The sequence below is a fragment of the Platichthys flesus genome, chromosome 1 (genome assembly GCF_949316205.1).
Source record: "Platichthys flesus chromosome 1, fPlaFle2.1, whole genome shotgun sequence".
In the NCBI taxonomy this organism is placed as follows: Eukaryota; Metazoa; Chordata; class Actinopteri; order Pleuronectiformes; family Pleuronectidae; genus Platichthys; species Platichthys flesus.
In genome coordinates this window covers 28,310,154-28,328,979 of record NC_084945.1, presented here as the reverse complement: position 1 = coordinate 28,328,979, position 18,826 = coordinate 28,310,154, and the positions used below count along the sequence as shown (strand labels likewise).

Below are 18,826 nucleotides of genomic sequence, written 5' to 3'. Positions count from 1 at the left end.
GCAGCCGTCAATGCCGGAACCTCGTCCTCCAACGTCGGCTGCAAGGACTCCACGGCCACACTCTGCACGGAGACGTTCCTCGAAGTCAGCAGGATCCGGTCCGCCACGCTCGCGTCAAGCGGAAAAAATAGACTCGACGCTGAAACGATCGCTGCACGGCGCGAGGCAGCCACGGCGCAGCGCAGTGCTTCAGCGTCCGGTGTGTTCAGCACAACGATTTAACATGGGAGTGGATGGGAGCCAGAGGATTGGCGTGACAAACAAGAAGAGTTGGCGAGGGCTGCGAGCACCTGCACCGGGAGCTGGCGCAGAAAGATGTGCGGAAACAGGAAACCATCATCCTCGGAGCCCAGCAACGACAGCATCTCGTCCATCAGGTCCACTGCCGAACCATCGCCCAAACCGGAAAGCGACAGTAGCTTGTCCGCTCTCACCGCGGCTGACAAGCTGTAGCGCCGGAGGAGAAGCTGCTTGATGGGGGCGTACTTTGCGCGCAGTGGTGGGGCTCGCAGGAGCTGCATCACGCGCCGGGTGGATTGCTGGTCCAAAGCCGCGACCACCAAAAAATACCTGGAGTCGTCTGCCGTTACTCCTCGCAGATGGAAAAGAGCCTCGACGTGCAGAAACCACGGCGCGGGGTCGTTCTGCCAAAACTCTGGCAGTTTAACGTGCTCCGCGGAGCTGGTCGTTGTGGAGACACGGTCCACGGGCGCCGGGGAAGAAAATACATCTTCCCCCGATGAGGAAGGGACACTATCCTCCTCTACCTCGAACATGTCCAAAAAACGGGGTCACCAATGTGGCAAGACAAGGAAAGGCAGAGACGCAGGTACTGTTTACTGTCGTTTATTCAGTAGCAAGGAAGAACTAGCACATGTTCCCCATACGGGAAGTATATATAGCTACAGCCTCTAACATTACCCATCAACCCACTGGGTGAGAGGACACACCCATGAGTGCACGCCACAATATATGCTTAAAAGTTATACTATACTAAACTATAGTTTGTTGCATTTATGAAATTTTAGAACGACAATAAAGAAAACTGTTGAACTTTTATGCTATTTTTACCAGTTCCAACAAAGAAAAACACCAAACGTTTGTGAAGAGGAGAAGAAAATACACAGGCAAGTATAGGCCTACTTTGAAATAAATTAAACACAGAACTATGTAGGGCTATTTGAGTCCTCCCCATATTTGAAATATATGAAATAAGAAGTACCCTATTTTGAAATAAATAAAAACAACATACATGCAAAACAAAAAAGTCAGAGCAGGTCAGACTGGAGGCGAACACAGATACTGAAGCTCGGTAGAAACCAACTGCAGCTTCTTCTCTGATCAAGAAGCTGCGGCGCTGATCTCTGAGCAGCTGAAACCAGAGAAACTCTGGTTTCCACTGTTAAAAAGCAGCCGGTGAGTCAGTGAGCGGCTGCTGCACGTGAAAGAGCTCTTATCTCAATGTCAGTGTTGTCAACTCCTAAGTAAGGAAAGCAGCTATTGGCTGTCCTAAAAGTCACTAGATGTCGCTAAATGACGTCATCGCCTAATTTGCATAATGCAATGGTCACTATATGTACAGAAAGTGATAAAAAACCACCCTAAATATGTTTAGAACTGAAAATAAGCTTTCTTCTACAGAAGAGTATTATATTCACACAGATAAATGCTCAAAAAAAATTCAAATAAAAGTATATGCAATACGCTTCAATATTCTTCTGTTAATTATTTTTTTTTTATCTTGCCATTGAAATAGGCCATCACTTCTGAAAATAACGTCATGACTTTAATACTGTATCTGGACCCACATACATAAATCGATTTTGTCCTGTATGGTTAAACGTTAGTATATCAAATTTAATCAAAAGGCTTTTATGTGGGGTGGAACTTCTAGCTCAAGGTCCAACCCTCCTCCTTTGATGTGCGCCACATGAGGTGGATGAAGTGCGCTGAAGGAAGATGTGAGCCGATGTGCGTGCCAGGATGATGTGTGCAGCAGGATGATGTGTGCCACACGATGTGCGCAGCAGGACCGATGTGCACCGATGTGCACGGCAGGATGATGTGTGCCGCAAGATGAGGTGCGCTGCAGGATGAGGTGCGCTGCAGGATGAAGTGCGCCGCAGGATGATGTGCGGTGATGATGTGCGCCGCAGGATGATGTAGGTGATGCTGATATAGGCAGCAGGATGATGTGCGCCACACGATGATGTGCGGTGATGATGTGCGCCGCAGGATGATGTGCGCTGCACAATGATGTGCAGTGATGATGTGCCAGCAGGATGAGGTGCGCTGCAGGAGGCAGCAGGACGATGTGCGCCTCAGGAGCGTGTGCGCAGCACTGTTAAGTGGGGCGGCATTGCTAGCTCTACGTCCAACCCTCCTCCTTTATCCGGGCTTGGGACCAGCAAAATGAGCCAAAAGAGACACTCTGGCAGAGCAAGTTTTCTTCTTTTTTTTCAGGGTCCTGAAAGGGTTTAGTTTCACCAGGTTCCACACTAGAGGTCTGAAAATGTTTCGATTCTTGGATGCATCACTATGTGGACTCTGCATCGATGAAGAGACTGAACTCAATGACTCATGAGGTGCTGTCATTTGCCAGCACCTCGGCACACAAAACACACTGAGGACGTTGCTCAGTGGTGCTAGTGACGGTGAAACCAAACTGCAAATAGCTCTCGTCATATTTGCAAAGCTTTTGCTTCTTCACAACTGGCGCATCGGTTGCCTGACTTTTACAATCAGAAACTGGTCCATGGTTGTGTTTGTTTGCTGATACAGTGTGTGTGTGATGTAAATAAAGTTGTAATTGCAACGTCGTGGTCTTGTGAGTGTGTTTGTTTGTGTGGCTGGGAATAATGAACAAGGCTGTGTCTTTGAGCGAGTGAGCGGGGCGGGGGGCGGAGCCCCGGGACCTGTGCGCTATCTGGGAGCACACACCCACACACACTCACTCACTCGCCAGCTCCTGGTACTTCATGACGGCCTAAATACGGGACATTCCGTTTTTCAAGGGACGGTGGCAACCCGGCATCCTGCAACGCACATCATCCTGCTGTGCATATCATCACCACCCACGTCATCCTGCAGCGCACATCATCCTGCTGTGCATATCATCACCACCCACATCATCCTGCAGCACACCACATCCTGCCCAGCACATCATCCTGGGGCGCACATGGGCGCACAACGTCCGGCTGCGCACATCGTGCCTCACACATCATCATGCTGTGCACATCATCACCGCACATCATTGTGCGGACACATCATCCTGTGGCCGAATCATCACGGCACATCATCGTTCTGCGCACATCATCCCGAAGCGCACATCATCCTCGTCACTGCACATCATCCTGCAGCGCACTTCATCCTGCAGTGCACCTCATCGTGTGCGCACCTCATCGTGCGGCGCACATCATCCTGTAGACATATCATCACCGAGCATCATCTTGCTGCGAACATCATCCTGAAGCGCACATCATCCTGCCGCGCACATCATCACCGCACATCGTCACTGCACATCATCCTGGGGCACACATAGGCGCACATCATCCTGCAGTGCACATCATCCTGCGGCGCACATCTTCCTGCCCCGCACATCATCCTGGGGCGCACAACGGTGCACATCGTCCTGCTGCGCACATCATCCTGAAGCGCACATCATCCTGCTTGGCACATCGTCACCGCACATCGTCACTGCACATCATCCTGGGGCGCACATCGACGCACATCATCCTGCAACGCACTTCATCCTGCAGCGCACTTCATCCTGCAGCGCACCTCATCCTGCAGCGCACTTCATCCTGCAGCGCACCTCATCCTGCAGCGCACCTCATCGTGCATCTCACATCATCCTGTGGCCATATCATCACCGCACATCATCGTGCTACGCACGTCATCCTAAGGCACACATCATCCTGCAGCGCACATCGTCACCGCACATCGTCACTGCACATCATCCTGGGGAGCACTTCATCCTGCTGCGCACATCAAAGGAGGAAGGTTGGACCTAGAGATAGAAGTTCCACCCCACTTAACAGCCTTTTGATTAAATTTGATTCCTGTATTACTACAACTGTAGCCTACAGTCATGGCCTTTGAGGCACAAATATGTTTACAATTTTTCTACAGACATTCTGTTTGCACTTTTGTTATTGCACTAAAAATATGCACTATTTCAGGATAGATGTTCTGCTTTCTATCTCTTGTTTTATATTATTGTATACAGTTTTAAGTTAAGCAAGACAGGTTTCTGTTTAAGAATGATTCTTATTTTATTCAGTTAATTAATTAGTTTATTATTAAAGTGTATTGCTGCATAATAATTCGTTTTCCACGTGTTCATGTCACCAAAAAATATGCATCTAATTCATTGATTTATTGATTTTAAAGGGATTTGGCAACCCTAATCCAGCCAGAGATTGTTTCCATTTTTCCGTTGCACATGTCGTCAGAAGTCTGATCCTGCTTTTCATGGTTTGGCAGAGAAAAGCAGAGTAATGGGCATCATCTTGTGGCAACCAATGGAATTACTTCCAAAGTAGATTGATTCTCAGTATGAATCGCAAGAACAATGAGAATTAATCCCGAAAGGATTAGTTTACAACAAAGGATTTTCTTACGGTTTTGTAGCATAAATTGACAAACAGCCCACTCTTACTTTTGATATTTGAAGGAACATTGTTCTAATGTTTCAGTGCATGACTTTTGTAACTTATATCATCACTCATATCATATTAAATCATAATGGCTGAGGGTGAGGGGGTAGAGAGGATATTCTCTAAACAAAAGATTGGCAGTTTAATTCCACTCTTCCCCATCTGCATGTCAATGTGTCCTTGGGCAAGATACTGTGCCAAGCATTGCCCCCTTGACAGCTTTGCCATTCTTAGAAAAATTGCTGCCTATAGATGTAGTGTATGAATGGGTGAATGGCAAAAACTGTACTGTAAAGCGCTATGAGTGGTCATCAAGTTCTAGATAAATACAGACCATAACCAATATGGACTTTTAGCAGCCGATGAAGATGTAACAGTCATTCATGATATATGATAATTATCATCCCATCTCTAACTATTTGAGCTTGATCGATTGATCAATAGAATTCAGTCTGGGATTTTATTTCATTCCTCTTTCCCTTTTTAGAGAAATGTATTTCTTAGATTTTGTTTATGCTGTTTTCAAGTACACAAACCCTGGCGTTCAGGCTGTGATAGTCTTAATCAAAGGGAAAATACACAGTAAAGAAATTTGGATATAAACCTTGTAAAATATTATATACCATAATTAGTTGAGCTCTAAATTCCTTAGGGTTCACCTGTGTGTTATTTGACGGATAATATGTAATTTCTACGACAAATGAAGGACCTAATATGTTTCTTTGAGGGACACCACAGTCCAGAGGTAAGTTGTTTTCCACTCTCACAGCATTTACCATTTAGAATCTACAGGATGCCTGAATCCATTTGAAGGCTTCCCTTTTAAAACCTCTGAAATCTCTATTCATGTGTGTGCTGCTGTTAGTACAGACAGGTCGGACTAGCACTTCCTGCACTTCTTATCACTTCTGATCTACATTTTGCCTTAACCTGATTTAGCATCACTGCTTACTTGAGTGTTGTTCCCCAGTCACATTGGATACAATCACTTGCTAAACATACTGTAAATGATTGTTTGTGTGGTCTTTTAACAAGCTTCTATGAAAAAGTAAAGGATCGTGATACACAACCCAGCTGACAACATTCACAAGAGAGGAGCTCCATTGTTAAAAGCAGTCAGTGATGTTGATTTGTCGCAGTTAGTTGAGTTTATTTGTTGATTAGTTGATAGAGAATTTTTTTTAGAAGTAGTGAATACATTCACATTAAAAACACATCAAACAGTCACATCAAATAAACAAATGAGTTTGATTTAAAAAAACAAAAAACTTGAATGCAAGCCCCACTACATACTGTAGAGAAGGCCTCTTTTCTAAGGCTGGATTGTTATTAGTGTTGCTACAGATATCAGTCGGATTTTAAATAACGATTTCTTTGTCCTGCAACAGAACCTAGAAGTTGTGGTTTCACTTTGGCTCACCATTTATGAAAGTAAAAACTCATATAGTGATACAGTGGCTACTAAACTATGCCAATCAACCAGCCAAGACGGACCTGTTAGACTGTATGACAACTCAAAAGGAAATAATTTTGCACAGAACACAAGTAAGTATGTGTTTCCATCCATTTTTGTGTACCTTGTGTATCTATATGTGTACATATTATGTTTATAATGTGTACTAAACATACAAGTGTATGGTAGTTTCAGAAATCTGAAAATACCATGAACTGTTTCCTTGTTAGCACCTGAAATATTTCCTTGTTCCAGTCAGATAATCCTGACTGAACACATCTGGGACCAACAGGCACTAAAGATGCATACTTAACCTTCCTATATGCTTAAAAGGTAATTTATTGGAATTTCCATTGGGAAATAACAAAACCAATGTAAGGCTTGTGGAAATCTATAAGTCTTACAGCATTATCATAGTATATGGTGTGCTCACATGGTGACTGTTGTACCAGCCAGCAATCTCTGGGAAAAATTATGTCGACGCTGCCTGATAACACTGGAGAGGACCAGACAACCAAAACATCTCAATGTTCCTCTCCCCTTATATGTGCACAGCTCTTAGGTCTGTTAGCACAGCATGGCTGAATTGAGTTAGGTTGTTTTTCAGCATCTAAAGGGAAAAGGTCACATGTTTTGTTTATTTTTCAGTCTTTAGAGGATAAACTCTACTGATCATACTAAGCACGAGTCAGTACACAGTCTTTGAGCGACAGATGTCCTCTGGGGGAGACAAGCACCCGAAGCAGCCACTCTTGTCCTCCTTCTCATCAACTGCATGTCCATTGCCCAGCTTGTGCTGTCCTACACCTTCGTCCTCTGTTTGACTGCTCTCTCCGTCCTCCTCCTCCTCTTCATTCTCACTTCTCTCATCTCCGGTCATCTGTGACAGGAGACGTAGGATGAAATAAAGTAAATGTTGAGAAGGGTGGGGGAAAATGTGGAAAATGGAGAGAGAGAGGGCTTAGAGCAAATACAACGATCATCTGGTGGAACCAGCTGCCGGGAAAGAGAGCAAAATTTATCCCTGAAATCTGGAACCTGACCTGCAGCTGAGAACAATACGCTGGAGTTTTGAGTAGATATCAGCGGAAATTTGTTATATAGTGCTTTCTGTTTACTTCCATTTGTGTCATACTGCTGACTGATGAGCATATTTAAACAATGAAACATAATCTGTCGTTGTAGAGGTAATGCTTATGATTATTGCTTCAAATAAGTAAACTAAACAGATTTAGAGTAAAATTGTCTTTGCAAAATTAGTGGATGAAATCTATATACGTTGCGATATTACTACATTAAGGTACAGCAATTAAGTTGTTTCATTCTCACTGCGCGTAACCAAGTCAACACAGGTCAGAGAGACACAAACCTCTGAAGCAGAGACGATAGCCAGAAGTTAGCGAACAAGTCATGCCAAAGTAATGAGACAGGGAAGATAGTCTTGAAGAGAGGGTTGTTTGGAGGGGTTGGGATGTATCGGTTGCATGTTTTCATTGTGTAGGTTGCTATGCTAGCTTTCCAAAAATGACCTACCCTAGCTTTAAGATCAAGATTAAGGGTTAGTTCAGAAACAAAAAATGCTTGAGTAAGGCCACAGTGTAATCATAGTTGATAGCAACCAATAACCCAACAATATTGTCACACTACTTCCAAGAAGATAAGGCATGAAGCTCACACCACCAATTTTGGACGATTCGAACATACTACAGATTCTTGTCATTTTTCGGTGTAGACAATTCCAAAGACAAAAGTGAACAGAGATGGAATGTTAGTAACAACAGGAAGGTAGTAGATTTTCCCTGACCATGCCGATAAGGAACCTCTAATCTTAAAAGGTACCATTTGAATGAGCTTAACTTTGTAGGCTATCAAAACCTATGTGGCCCTTATAGACCACATTGCCAAGCAAAGCCAATACAAAAGATTTGGAAATATTGATTAATGACAGATGAGCCTCACTAGGCAGAAGGGTGTCTGTGGCTCAGGAGGTAGAGTGGATTGACACCTAACCAGCAGGTCGGTTCTATCCCAGTCTCCCCTCTTACACGTGCCCAAGTGTTCTTGGGCAAGATCCTTAATCCCCAATTTGCCCCAATTCGCAATTCCAATGTGATGGAGAAGATGCTGCACAGAGATGCCTGACGTATGTGTGTGAATAACATACTGTACTTACCGTTCCAAACATAAACTTCCTGATCATGCAGAGAATAAGGTAGGCCCAGAATATGTGCAGACAGAGGAGGACCACCAGCAACACGTTGAAGAAGTAGTACCCGAAGAAGGCGGGGTAATGGTGAAGGGGGTAAACCCAGGTACAGTGGATTAGCCTGAAATACAGTCAGACCAGAAACAAGTCAAAATCTGGATCCAGCATTGTAACCTGAGTCTTGTGTAATTTCATTGTAATGTATGTTTTATGAGTAACATGTGGAATTGTGTTACACTGACTGTTTCAAGTTTCCCGTTTGAATAATTATCAGATAATACCTTAGTAGCAACTTGACTAGATATGAGGTTGACAGATTTGCTCTAGATGATGTTAAATTTCTATAGTCCACCAGATTACTCCAGACTCCAGATATACTTTCAGTTGTATATCTCTCAATTTAAAACAATCAAGTAACTATTAACAATCATTACAGTGTATAAAATGTCCATGCAGCCTTGTTGGATTAGCCTACATTTGTGTTGGCTAGACAGGCCTAATAAACTGAAAATGTTTTTGTTTTTTAACAACATTGTATTTAAAAATACCATCGGTGAAGCATTAATAAAACCCTGTAGCAGAGATTCTCAGAAAAAACCCTTCTGTGCTGAAAAACATTTGAGTAAAAGCAGCATTGTGTTCCCAGCATCTCATAAGAACCACAACACTATAATCCTTAGTATTTCTGCCAGTGCCCATATAAAGAGTTAAAATAACTGTTCATTTAACAGTTAAACTATAGTTGCTCAGTGTGTGAACAGCGACCCAAATACATGAAAATTAAATATAAGTTTATTTGTCAACAATGAAAAGATTAATAATATAAAGCTTGCAGTAATGGATACACATAAATGAATATGCAGACACAAACACACACATAAACCCACACACTGTGCTTATTAGCTTACCAAAATGGAAAGATGATGAGGCGTGTTACCATAAACACTATGGCAAACACAACAAAAAGGCTTTGACATGTTTTCTCCCATTTGGCGTAGTTGAATAATTTGGCGGACTGTAAGAAAAAAGAAGTGTGTTGTTAATAAACAATATTTAAAACACAGTTTATTCTGAACAAGTGCCCATTTTCTGCAGCATATCATACTCACTGGTAAGAATAAACCTTTAATGGTGTCATATGGTACAATCGATTATAAGCCAGTTTACCATTTGAGTTTGGTTTTTTCTGGGAAACTTGGCATCTCAATTAATGTCCAATGCCAACATTTAGTGGCAGTGCAAGAATGTAAAGTGTTCTAGCAGCAGATGGGTGTGGCATGTGTATGTATAAACATTTATATAGTAAAGCTTCAGCACAGTGAGCTGGAAATACAGGGATAACTTCCTCTGGTGGATGGTTTTAACTATGACCATTGTCCCCAATTTACTGAGTTTTAACACAAGGTCCAAACTTGCATTACATTGTGGTCTCGTTTACATAGAGGTGTCTATTATATGACTTTACACACCTCTGAAACCAATGATTTACTGATGTTGGGCTACACGTGGCATACATTTGATTGTCATGTTATAATACTTACACTAACACTAATACTGATATAATTAATAATAATAAAATAAAGGCCGGCTCTCATATGTGATATTTAATTTAGGAAACAAACCATAAAACGTTTGGGGTGTTTGTTACAGCATTATTTCTTCTGGTTGGGCAAACCAGGGATCATGTGGAGTGCACACCATTAAGTTTAATTTCAGTGAGTGAGAATACAAAGTTGTAGTGATTGATATGCTTTGTTTTCTGCACATTAATTGCTCAGACTTGAAGCTGAACAGATTTGATGACCACTTGTGCCTGTAGAGGCCACTGTTGCTCTTTGAAAAGCTGTGTTACTTTAGTGCACAATAATGTCAACAAACAAAATTACAACATTAATATCAAAATCACCTGCATTTAACGAATGACGCTGTCAGACAAACATGTTCCTGGCATGTGACTCTTGAACCTTTCAGTGCTAATTGCCAACCAAAATAAACCTATGGGGTTTGGCATTCCTTCCCATACAGCACTGTTATTATAGAGAGAATAATATGTTGCCTCTAAATGTCGTTAGAATTCATCTACTATTACTACATGTTAGTATGAGGTGATAGAACGAGCTTTGTAAAAACCACGTGTGACTGTGACTGACCTCCAGTAAAACATCAGATGCATCATGGACAAGCATGACCAGGGTTCCGATACGAATGTAGTTGACACACCAGGAAAAAGATAAGAGTACCAGAGTGGCCAAGTGGTGGATAATTTGCTCTTTAAAGTCCTGAAGGAGGGAACAATTAAATCACAGCAGTCAGCCAACATGGAGAACACAGTATACTTCTACCTACTACATCTTACCAGCACCACTCAGGGACTACTATGTCACTTGCATCTACCTGTATTAAACATTTGGAATGAGCAACTTTTTAACGCATGTCATACAAGAATTGTCATATCGCTAGTGTTTTTTAGAAAATGTCATGACGTGAACAAATGTTGATACACTGTAAAATACAATTAATCACAGTTACAAAACAGAATAAAATATAAAAGATGCCCCAGATGCCCTAACTAATGTTATGATGAGATAAACAGCAGGACCGGTTCAGATCATCAGAGGTTCAGCCTTTGAGAAAATAAGTTATATGCGACCTTCTATCATTTAAGTAAGAATGTCACTGAAGAAGGACGAGAGTCCAACTGAAACAGTCAAGAATATCAGGAAGGTCAGATGGAGCTCAGTATCGTCCGAATTGCAATGTTATGAAAAACCACAAGAGTTTATAATTGAACCAAGGTGGTGTGTATTGAGATGAGAAGGCAACTAAGCATTGATCCTTGAAAGAGTGATGCTTGGACTCTACTTCTTGCCATTCCATGCTGATGATTGTCCTTCGAAGCAGGACCCAAACCAGATCAGCTCTAATTTCTGTATGGTGGGTGGAGAGGAGGATTTGGTGTTGCTCTCCATTAAAATAAAATAACGAAGAAACAGACCCAGTGAGATGGGAACTGATAACTGGACATCTGCTCTCAAGAGTGGGAGTAATCAGTACGAGACCAAATAAAATATCTTTCTCGGACTGCCACTTCATGAACACATTTTGTTGAACTTTCATCTGTATGTATACCATATGTATTACAATGTTAAATGTATAACACACTGTATGCAATGCAGACTTCTTTATATTGTAATAATGCAATTTACGAATGATGTCATCAGGATATCATGATGTCATTTATACCATATGAGGATAAATTATTAGTTTAATAAGCTGCATATTGTTTCTAATCAGATAGTGTATAATCTTATTGGTTGCAAAAGTGAATACATTACTACAATAGAAATAATGAAATTTACTGACTCCATGTAGACATCTCTTCTACTAAAAATGTGTGATACCTGGTTGTACACTTTTTTTCCAATATGTATGATATAATACATGAAAATATATTTCATGTAAAATATAATCTTTATTATCATTAGATTGTCTTTCTATTTTTGCAGGGATATCATGGAAAATTCATGTTTCTGTTGATATTGATCTTGACCTTTGATCTATCAAGTCCAACAGGTCATCATCTAAAGATGTCCTCCAAAGTTAACTTTCCACCAAGTTTGGTAAAATCAGTCCATGCATTGTTTTGAGTTATATTTAACAAACACACACAGGGGTGAAAACATAACCTGCTTCCTGCATACAAGGAAATAAAAAAAAATTGATATGACAAAGGATTTTATTGATGAGGAGTGTAAATTGAGGTTTCGGCTCCCAACTACTCACCTTTCTCTTGACATCAAAGGTTATGCTAAAGAGAAGAGAGGCATAGAAGCTCATCTCCAGGATATAATACCAGTATTGAGACTCCAGCATGGACTGCAGACAGACAGAGAGACAGAAAGCGATGGACAATGTGTAACATGAAGCTGAGGGCGGTGCTCTTTGTCCTAACACCATTCGCCTAACAGCAGAAGAATCTGTTGTTCATTCTGAGATTTAACCTCCCAGCTCCACCTGATATATAACATGATAATAATGATCCTAATTATAATGAAGGTCCCTTTTTCATAGAATGTAGAATGTCCGTGCAAAACCCTATTAGCAGAAAATATTTCCTCTGTCCTGTTCACATGATATAAAAGCAGGTGCTCTAAATGTCCCATCCCACCCAACTAACATCACTGCTATGGCCTTCTCAACAGAAATTTGAATTGAGTTTCCATGACATATTGCATGCACAAGCAGAAAAACCTGGGGTTTTAGATTACACAAGCACAGACACATCTTATATTTGTAGTAATAATAAAGTGTTAAATATAATAGATAAGATTTCAAACTTAAGAAAAAGATGATGATTAAAAACCTGTTTTGGAAAGCCTGTCCACACTTCCCGAGTGTCATAAAACCATTCTTTCTGCAACGACAGGGAGGAACATGTTATGACATTTGCATGTGTGTTGGTAATTTGAAACTTAAAAGTGGTGAAGAGGAAATGCCTTCTATGTAAGATATACATTAGAGCTACAACCACAAGGATGCTGGGGAGTTGAAGCTGCCTTGAGTTGCTTTTCATAATCAAAGCCTCTTTCATCATTCTACTCACATCATACAGGGCTGCTATTCCTCCTATGAATGCCAACAGGTAGAAGACAAACCTCCAACTGTAGCAGAGGGATCACAATTGTAGACAGTGGCTTTTAGATGTAATGCATCATTATTTGAAATATTATTAGAGAGCGAGAGAGAGAGAGAGAGAGAGAGAGAGAGAGAGAGAGAGAGAGAGAGAGAGAGAGAGAGAGAGAGAGAAAGAGAGAGAGAGAGAGAGAGAGAGAGAGAGAGAGAGAGAATTTACCAGACTTCTCTGAACTTCTTCAGGACTCCCGGATGGTCCTGATTACGCCTTCTTCTAAACCAGCGCTCCACTTGTCTCACTGACAAACAGCTTTTCTTAGACAGCCCATCAAAGGCTGCCTAAAGGTGAATGTTTACACACAAATATAAACATGTGTGCAAAGAATATATACACTTTGAATGAAAATAAATGTCAACCCCTTTGTGTGCGATCTTGTTAAAATATTTATCCAAATGGTGTCAAAGTGATTATAAATAGATTGACCATAACATTGATTTTCATGTGCTGTGATGTAGCTGCTGAGTGTGAGTGTTACTTCCACACAGAATATTTGTCTTTAGTCAAGGAATAGAGAAATTAGCGGCAGCTTGTGTGAAGGGTATAATGGATTACACTAAGTAATCAGATTGAAGGAGTGAAGGAAGGGGGGGAGGTGATCCATTTAAACCTTCTAAGAAGGATTTTGAAATCAGCTCATATTAGGCATGTGCAGTGATTTCAGCGTTGAGACAGATATACCACCCGCTTGTAGCTGCTAACACCTTCTAACATCTATTGCTAGTTGGTAGCTTCAATTGTGCAGACCTTAAGATGTACAAGGGATATTCATCTTGTAACATTTTTTGGAACTGTTGAACGAAAACATTTTTTGACTAGAATGTAATTAAAACTACACAGCATTCAAGTTCAAAGAAAAAACATGATATATTGTGTTGTAAGATCTAAAGCCTTATTTTTTTCCCTGGCATATGTTAGACAAAAAGTGTTTCCTGCAGAAATCACAGGCCTGACTATGTAATATTTGATGTTATCTTACTGCTATTAATAAAAAAGAAAAAAATGTAAACTGTCACATCGGACACAGAATGGATATTTGAGTTGGTTAAGACTCCTGTTTACCTGAGCAGGATTTCTACACTGAGTGGTGTAGTAGAATTCCAGGATGGGGTTGTCCTGTGCTTTCAGATGGACTCTCTGCCTGATCCCAACGGAGACAGCAAGTGGTGCTGCTACCCAACTGGAACACAGTTAGTACACACAGGGCTGAATTCTAACAACGTCAGTGTAGGACATGTAGTTTATGATAATTAGGATGTAGGGATTGTTTCCATGAAGTACAAATGACTCCTTTATTTATATGCAAACACACACATATGTATGTTATATAAGTAATAACATTATTTTTTTTGTTCTTCCATGTGAGTTAACATTAAATATGTTACATATATATTTTATATATTTCACAATATTTTTGGTTATGAGTATACTGGCTAGCAGGGCAGTGTATGTGGGACTGAATTGCAACAGTGTTTGGGTTTATGGTCATGAAGAAGTGTGTCACACTGTTCAACAATGGGGTTATGAATGTGCTGTGATATTGGTATTGTATAACCACATGAGGGAGTAAGCGCACAGAGTGTGGCTCTTACTTTTCAAACAGGTATCTGAGAAGTAAGAAGACAAAGGCATAAGGGACAGTGACGTAAAGATCAGAGGCTTTGGCGTAGACCCGGCCCTCCTTGTCTACCAGGTCATCCCATGTCAGATTCACTGGCAGCCAGATTCTGTCCCACCAGAACCACTCATACAGTGTGTCAAACATCCCTGCTACTTAGCACAGCCACCAGGTCCTACAAACACAAAGGGGGGTTAAGTCAAGCTCAGTAGGGGAACTACCAATGAACATAGATCTGTGTCTGTTGCTAATATATTAAAAAGACAGGACTGTGACATGACTGACAGCTCACAAGAAATTGTCATTAAACAAATAATCGACCAAGTATATCCAAGGAATCAGCCTTTTAACACGGATTTACATTTAATTTGTTTATTAATTTGATAGGGATGATGCTCATTAATCCAAAGATAAAATACTGTAAATGAGCCAGGGTTGGTTTTATAAGCAAATTTGTATCTGTTGTCTCATGACATTTTTAAACAGCAACCTGAAGAAACATTTGTCAACAAGGCACATCTGGAAATTCGGTTAAATATTGACATGAACATTGTCTCACAGAAAACTGACATTCATTCTGCATATGGTTAAAAATGCATAGCAGGTTGTTGGTGCATGTGTGTGTGTGTAAAATGTACATGCATCAATTGTTTTCAACTAAGCTCTGTATAAATTCAGTATATTGCTCAGTGCAGTCTCAACCAGACATATAATAACATATAATAACTAAAGTGAAAAAGTTTATTAGTTATTTCTCAGACAAAGATAGAGGAAGGAATATGGTAATATTCTAGAAATATTCCACAAGACCTGGTGGTAATGCACCTTGACATTGGTTGGAAGCTACGTGCAGTCACAGATACAGCTACACTTACTTTACATGAAAATCTGTTTGTTAAACAAATATTTGGCCAGGGATCCCTCCCTGATTCTCAAGATTAGCTTGCACGCCTATTTCATAATTCTCTTTCTGTTTGTTATATGTCTCAACCAGACATATAATGACATATAATAACTAAAGTGTAAAAGTTTAACTGAGTTATTTCTCAGACAAAGAAAGAGGAAGGAAAATGGTAATATTCTAGAAATATTCCACAAGACCTGGTGGTAATGCACCTTGATATTGGTTGGAAGCTACGTGCAGTCACAGATACAGCTACACTTACTGTACATGAAAATCGGTTTGTTAAACAAATATTTGGCCAAGGATCCCTCCCTGATTCTCAAGATTAGCTTGCACGCCTATTTCATAATTCTCTTTCTGTTTGTTATATGTCTCAACCAGACATATAATGACATATAATAATTAAACTTGCATTAAATGTTTTGGAATGGAAATGGATTTGTTAAGTATGGTCCAAAGCCTTCCAACACTATACACCCTCCATAAGGCTGGCCCGCTGCAGGATGATCAGTCCTCAGCTTTTGTCCGGTGCTCAACCATTCCTAAAATTCGCCCTGTTGTTGAGGCCTGCAGCTTGCTAAAAGATTGACAGGTGGGAGTTCCAAAGTGGTTTTTGCTGATGAACTTGGTTCCCAGCACGGGTCCTTCCACTTGAGTCAAATCCACCGGCTACTTCATTCTATCACCTCTGAGACTGTTCTGATGATCTTTCGCAGAGCCTGACCATGGCTAACGAGTTCTTATAGCAGTCTGATGATAGACGACGCCACAAATGAATCTGAATCCCACTTCCACTGGACAAACTTTGGTCTTATAGCTCCTAAATAGTCATAATAATGCATAACAGTCACATTACTGTGTGACTCATTACTCTGATACATACCATTGGCTGTTAATCGTTTGTGCTTGTAGTTGTGGTAGAGTGTTGTAATTAAATCCGATATTTGTAAAAAATATTGATTTCATGTTAATGCACATATGTAATTTGATTTTTGTTTTCTTCCACTGTCACACAGAGTCAGATTCACAGCCCAACATTGAAGATATTAATATTGTGAGAGTAGTTGAAAAAAAGAAAAAAGACACAATAAACACAGAGGGATTTACATAAAATATGCATTAAAAAAATTAATTGATAAATCGTTATTATGAATTATTTTGTCCTCAATAATTGTGCTGTGAACATGTGACAGTGCAACAGCCCTACAGTGCTCTGGGAGAACAAGTTAAAATCAGAGTATGTCAGCTTTAATTCAATCCAACAACAGCCTTTCATAACAATGTGTTGCTATTATGTTTACTACTGACCACATTATCAGTGTTTCGTGCAAGGGGGAGTCGTCCTGGAAATCTCATTAGTGACATGTCACAACGCTGACAGAGTGTTTAAGGTTTGTGTGTAGAATTTAGTGACATGTAGTGGTGAAGTTGCATTTTGCAGCCCTCGCTTCACCTTCATGTTTGCCCAGTTTGGACTACTTTAAAAAACATTATGGCCTCCGGTGAGAGGACCCGCTCCTGATGTTAAAATTAAGTTTGAATTTGAATATAAAGGGCCCATTCTACGGTAAAGAAAACAACAATTTGTACAGTTTAGATGATTACACACTAATCAAAACATCACTACAGTTATCTTAAATCTTCAATTTCTGCCAATAGATCCCTTTCACCTAAATGTTACCTTTAAGTAGGCTCTCTGGATTTATTATCAGTCCAATCAATGGGTTGGGAGGGGTTACAGCTCTTTTCAACGGCAGTTCATCCTAGGTGTTTTTTTGTTGACATAATACTATGCTACCATGTAAGCATTTCACTGAAAAATGCTGGGGCTTCAGTAAGTAATGTGCCTGACAAGGCATGTCCAGTCTGCATGTTGCATAGAAAACTCCTCGTCTGACGACTCCTCTAACCGACTCAAACCTTTAACAGTGAGCTGATTTGGACTGTTTACCAAAATCAGGAAGAGTTACTGCAGATAAACATATCAAAACACAAATACAAGATTTAAAGCAGATTATGAAGCTTAAAGTGAAGATATTCCAGTAACGCTGGACCCCTGACTCGTCTCTGAAAAGATCAAATACTTGTTTTTGATGATGCCAGGCTTTCATGACAGTTACAAAACCTATCTTGACTTGACTGTTAGATGCTGTTTGTTTGGTGATTTGAGGCACATGTACTTCTTTGAAGTACTTGTTATTCCACCTTTCCATTGGTGCTGGCTCTACAAAGGTTGCCTGGCAATGCAAATCGTTGCAACAGTCAAACTGAGATAGATTACATACGAAACCACCGCAACTAATCTTAACCCAAACCCTTGGATTTCAAGTGGGCTGACTGCACAGCTTGGACGTCACTGTATACTTAATGTTGATCTATCTGATTACAGGGACTTCATTATTCCCAGTGCAGCTATGAAAATGCTCTTACAGCCTAAGAACAAGCTTAACCAATGTAGGATCTCCTGGTACCAGCTCACCACATTGGCTGCAGGCAGCGTTGTTCCTCTTACTTTCAACCGAGGGGACAACTTCACACCAGAATAAAAAAGCTTGGAAGTGTCAGTCACGTTTAAGCTGAAACAAACAAGGGCTCATTAATCACAATCCAAGGTCACAGGAAGACACAGGCTTACCTTCTCCTCTGTCAGGTAGAGCAGGTAAGGGCAGCTGTTCCCACACCGGCTGACTGCTGGCTTTGATAGGGGAATTTAATGTGGCTGGGAAAACCCTCTATTCCCCCACAATGACAAGCAAGCCAGCGACTCTCTCTTTGTTTGACATTCTTCATGGTCACACCCATTCTAGCCATAATCACCTGGGAAGGTTTTTTTCTCCCCTCAAGGAAGTACAGGTAGGCTAGTGAGTTGTCACAATACACAGCAACCTTTTTTTTTTCCTGCCTTCAGGGGATCAAATAACAGTTTGTACTGTGTACTTGATAAAGTACCAAAGACAGTTCTCCAACAATACAAACTGTGCACTGACAGAGAGCGAGAGAGAGTCAACTTGGCTATTGCCTTTACTTGACAAATAACATTATTATTGTTATGCATAACTGAAAAAATTATGCCAGTCAACATACTAAATCTATACAGTTTATAAACTCCTATTATCTTTATAATAATATCTACCAAAGCCCCCCCCCAAACTAAAAAACAAATTGCAAAGTTTTGTTAATTGTAAAACATTTTTTTTAAATCATCTGACTTTTGGTTTGAAAGAAGAAAGTTGTCCTCTATCACCATCCTTCTACAACTTCTCAATGTACTTCAGCCCTTACACAAAACAACAGTTA

The 18,826-nt window shown here is 40.6% G+C and overlaps 1 protein-coding gene across 1 annotated transcript; it reads right to left on the bottom strand.

The window, feature by feature from the left end:
* Positions 1 to 5,798: 5,798 nt before the first annotated feature.
* Positions 5,799 to 18,277, bottom strand: cers3a (ceramide synthase 3a). Its single transcript, XM_062390674.1, has 11 exons — positions 18,165 to 18,277; positions 14,600 to 14,800; positions 14,070 to 14,187; positions 13,170 to 13,288; positions 12,921 to 12,978; positions 12,681 to 12,731; positions 12,101 to 12,193; positions 10,468 to 10,596; positions 9,226 to 9,332; positions 8,285 to 8,438; positions 5,799 to 6,991 (listed from the first exon to the last, which is right to left on the bottom strand). Exons 2-11 carry the CDS (start codon positions 14,770 to 14,772, stop codon positions 6,800 to 6,802), a joined length of 1,194 nt encoding a protein of 397 aa, XP_062246658.1. The 5' UTR covers positions 14,773 to 14,800; positions 18,165 to 18,277; the 3' UTR covers positions 5,799 to 6,799.
* Positions 18,278 to 18,826: the final 549 nt, after the last annotated feature.

Excerpts from the sequence above, each read along its gene's own strand:
- cers3a (XM_062390674.1), bottom strand. The coding sequence starts at position 14,772 with ATGTTTGACACACTGTATGAGTGGTTCTGGTGGGACAGAATCTGGCTG. Across the intron at positions 12,979-13,169 it reads AAGAAGTTCAGAGAAGTCTG|TTGGAGGTTTGTCTTCTACC; the intron begins GTAAATTCTCTC and ends CCTCTGCTACAG. Across the intron at positions 6,992-8,284 it reads GGAAGTTTATGTTTGGAACG|ATGACCGGAGATGAGAGAAG; the intron begins GTAAGTACAGTA and ends CTCCTGTCACAG.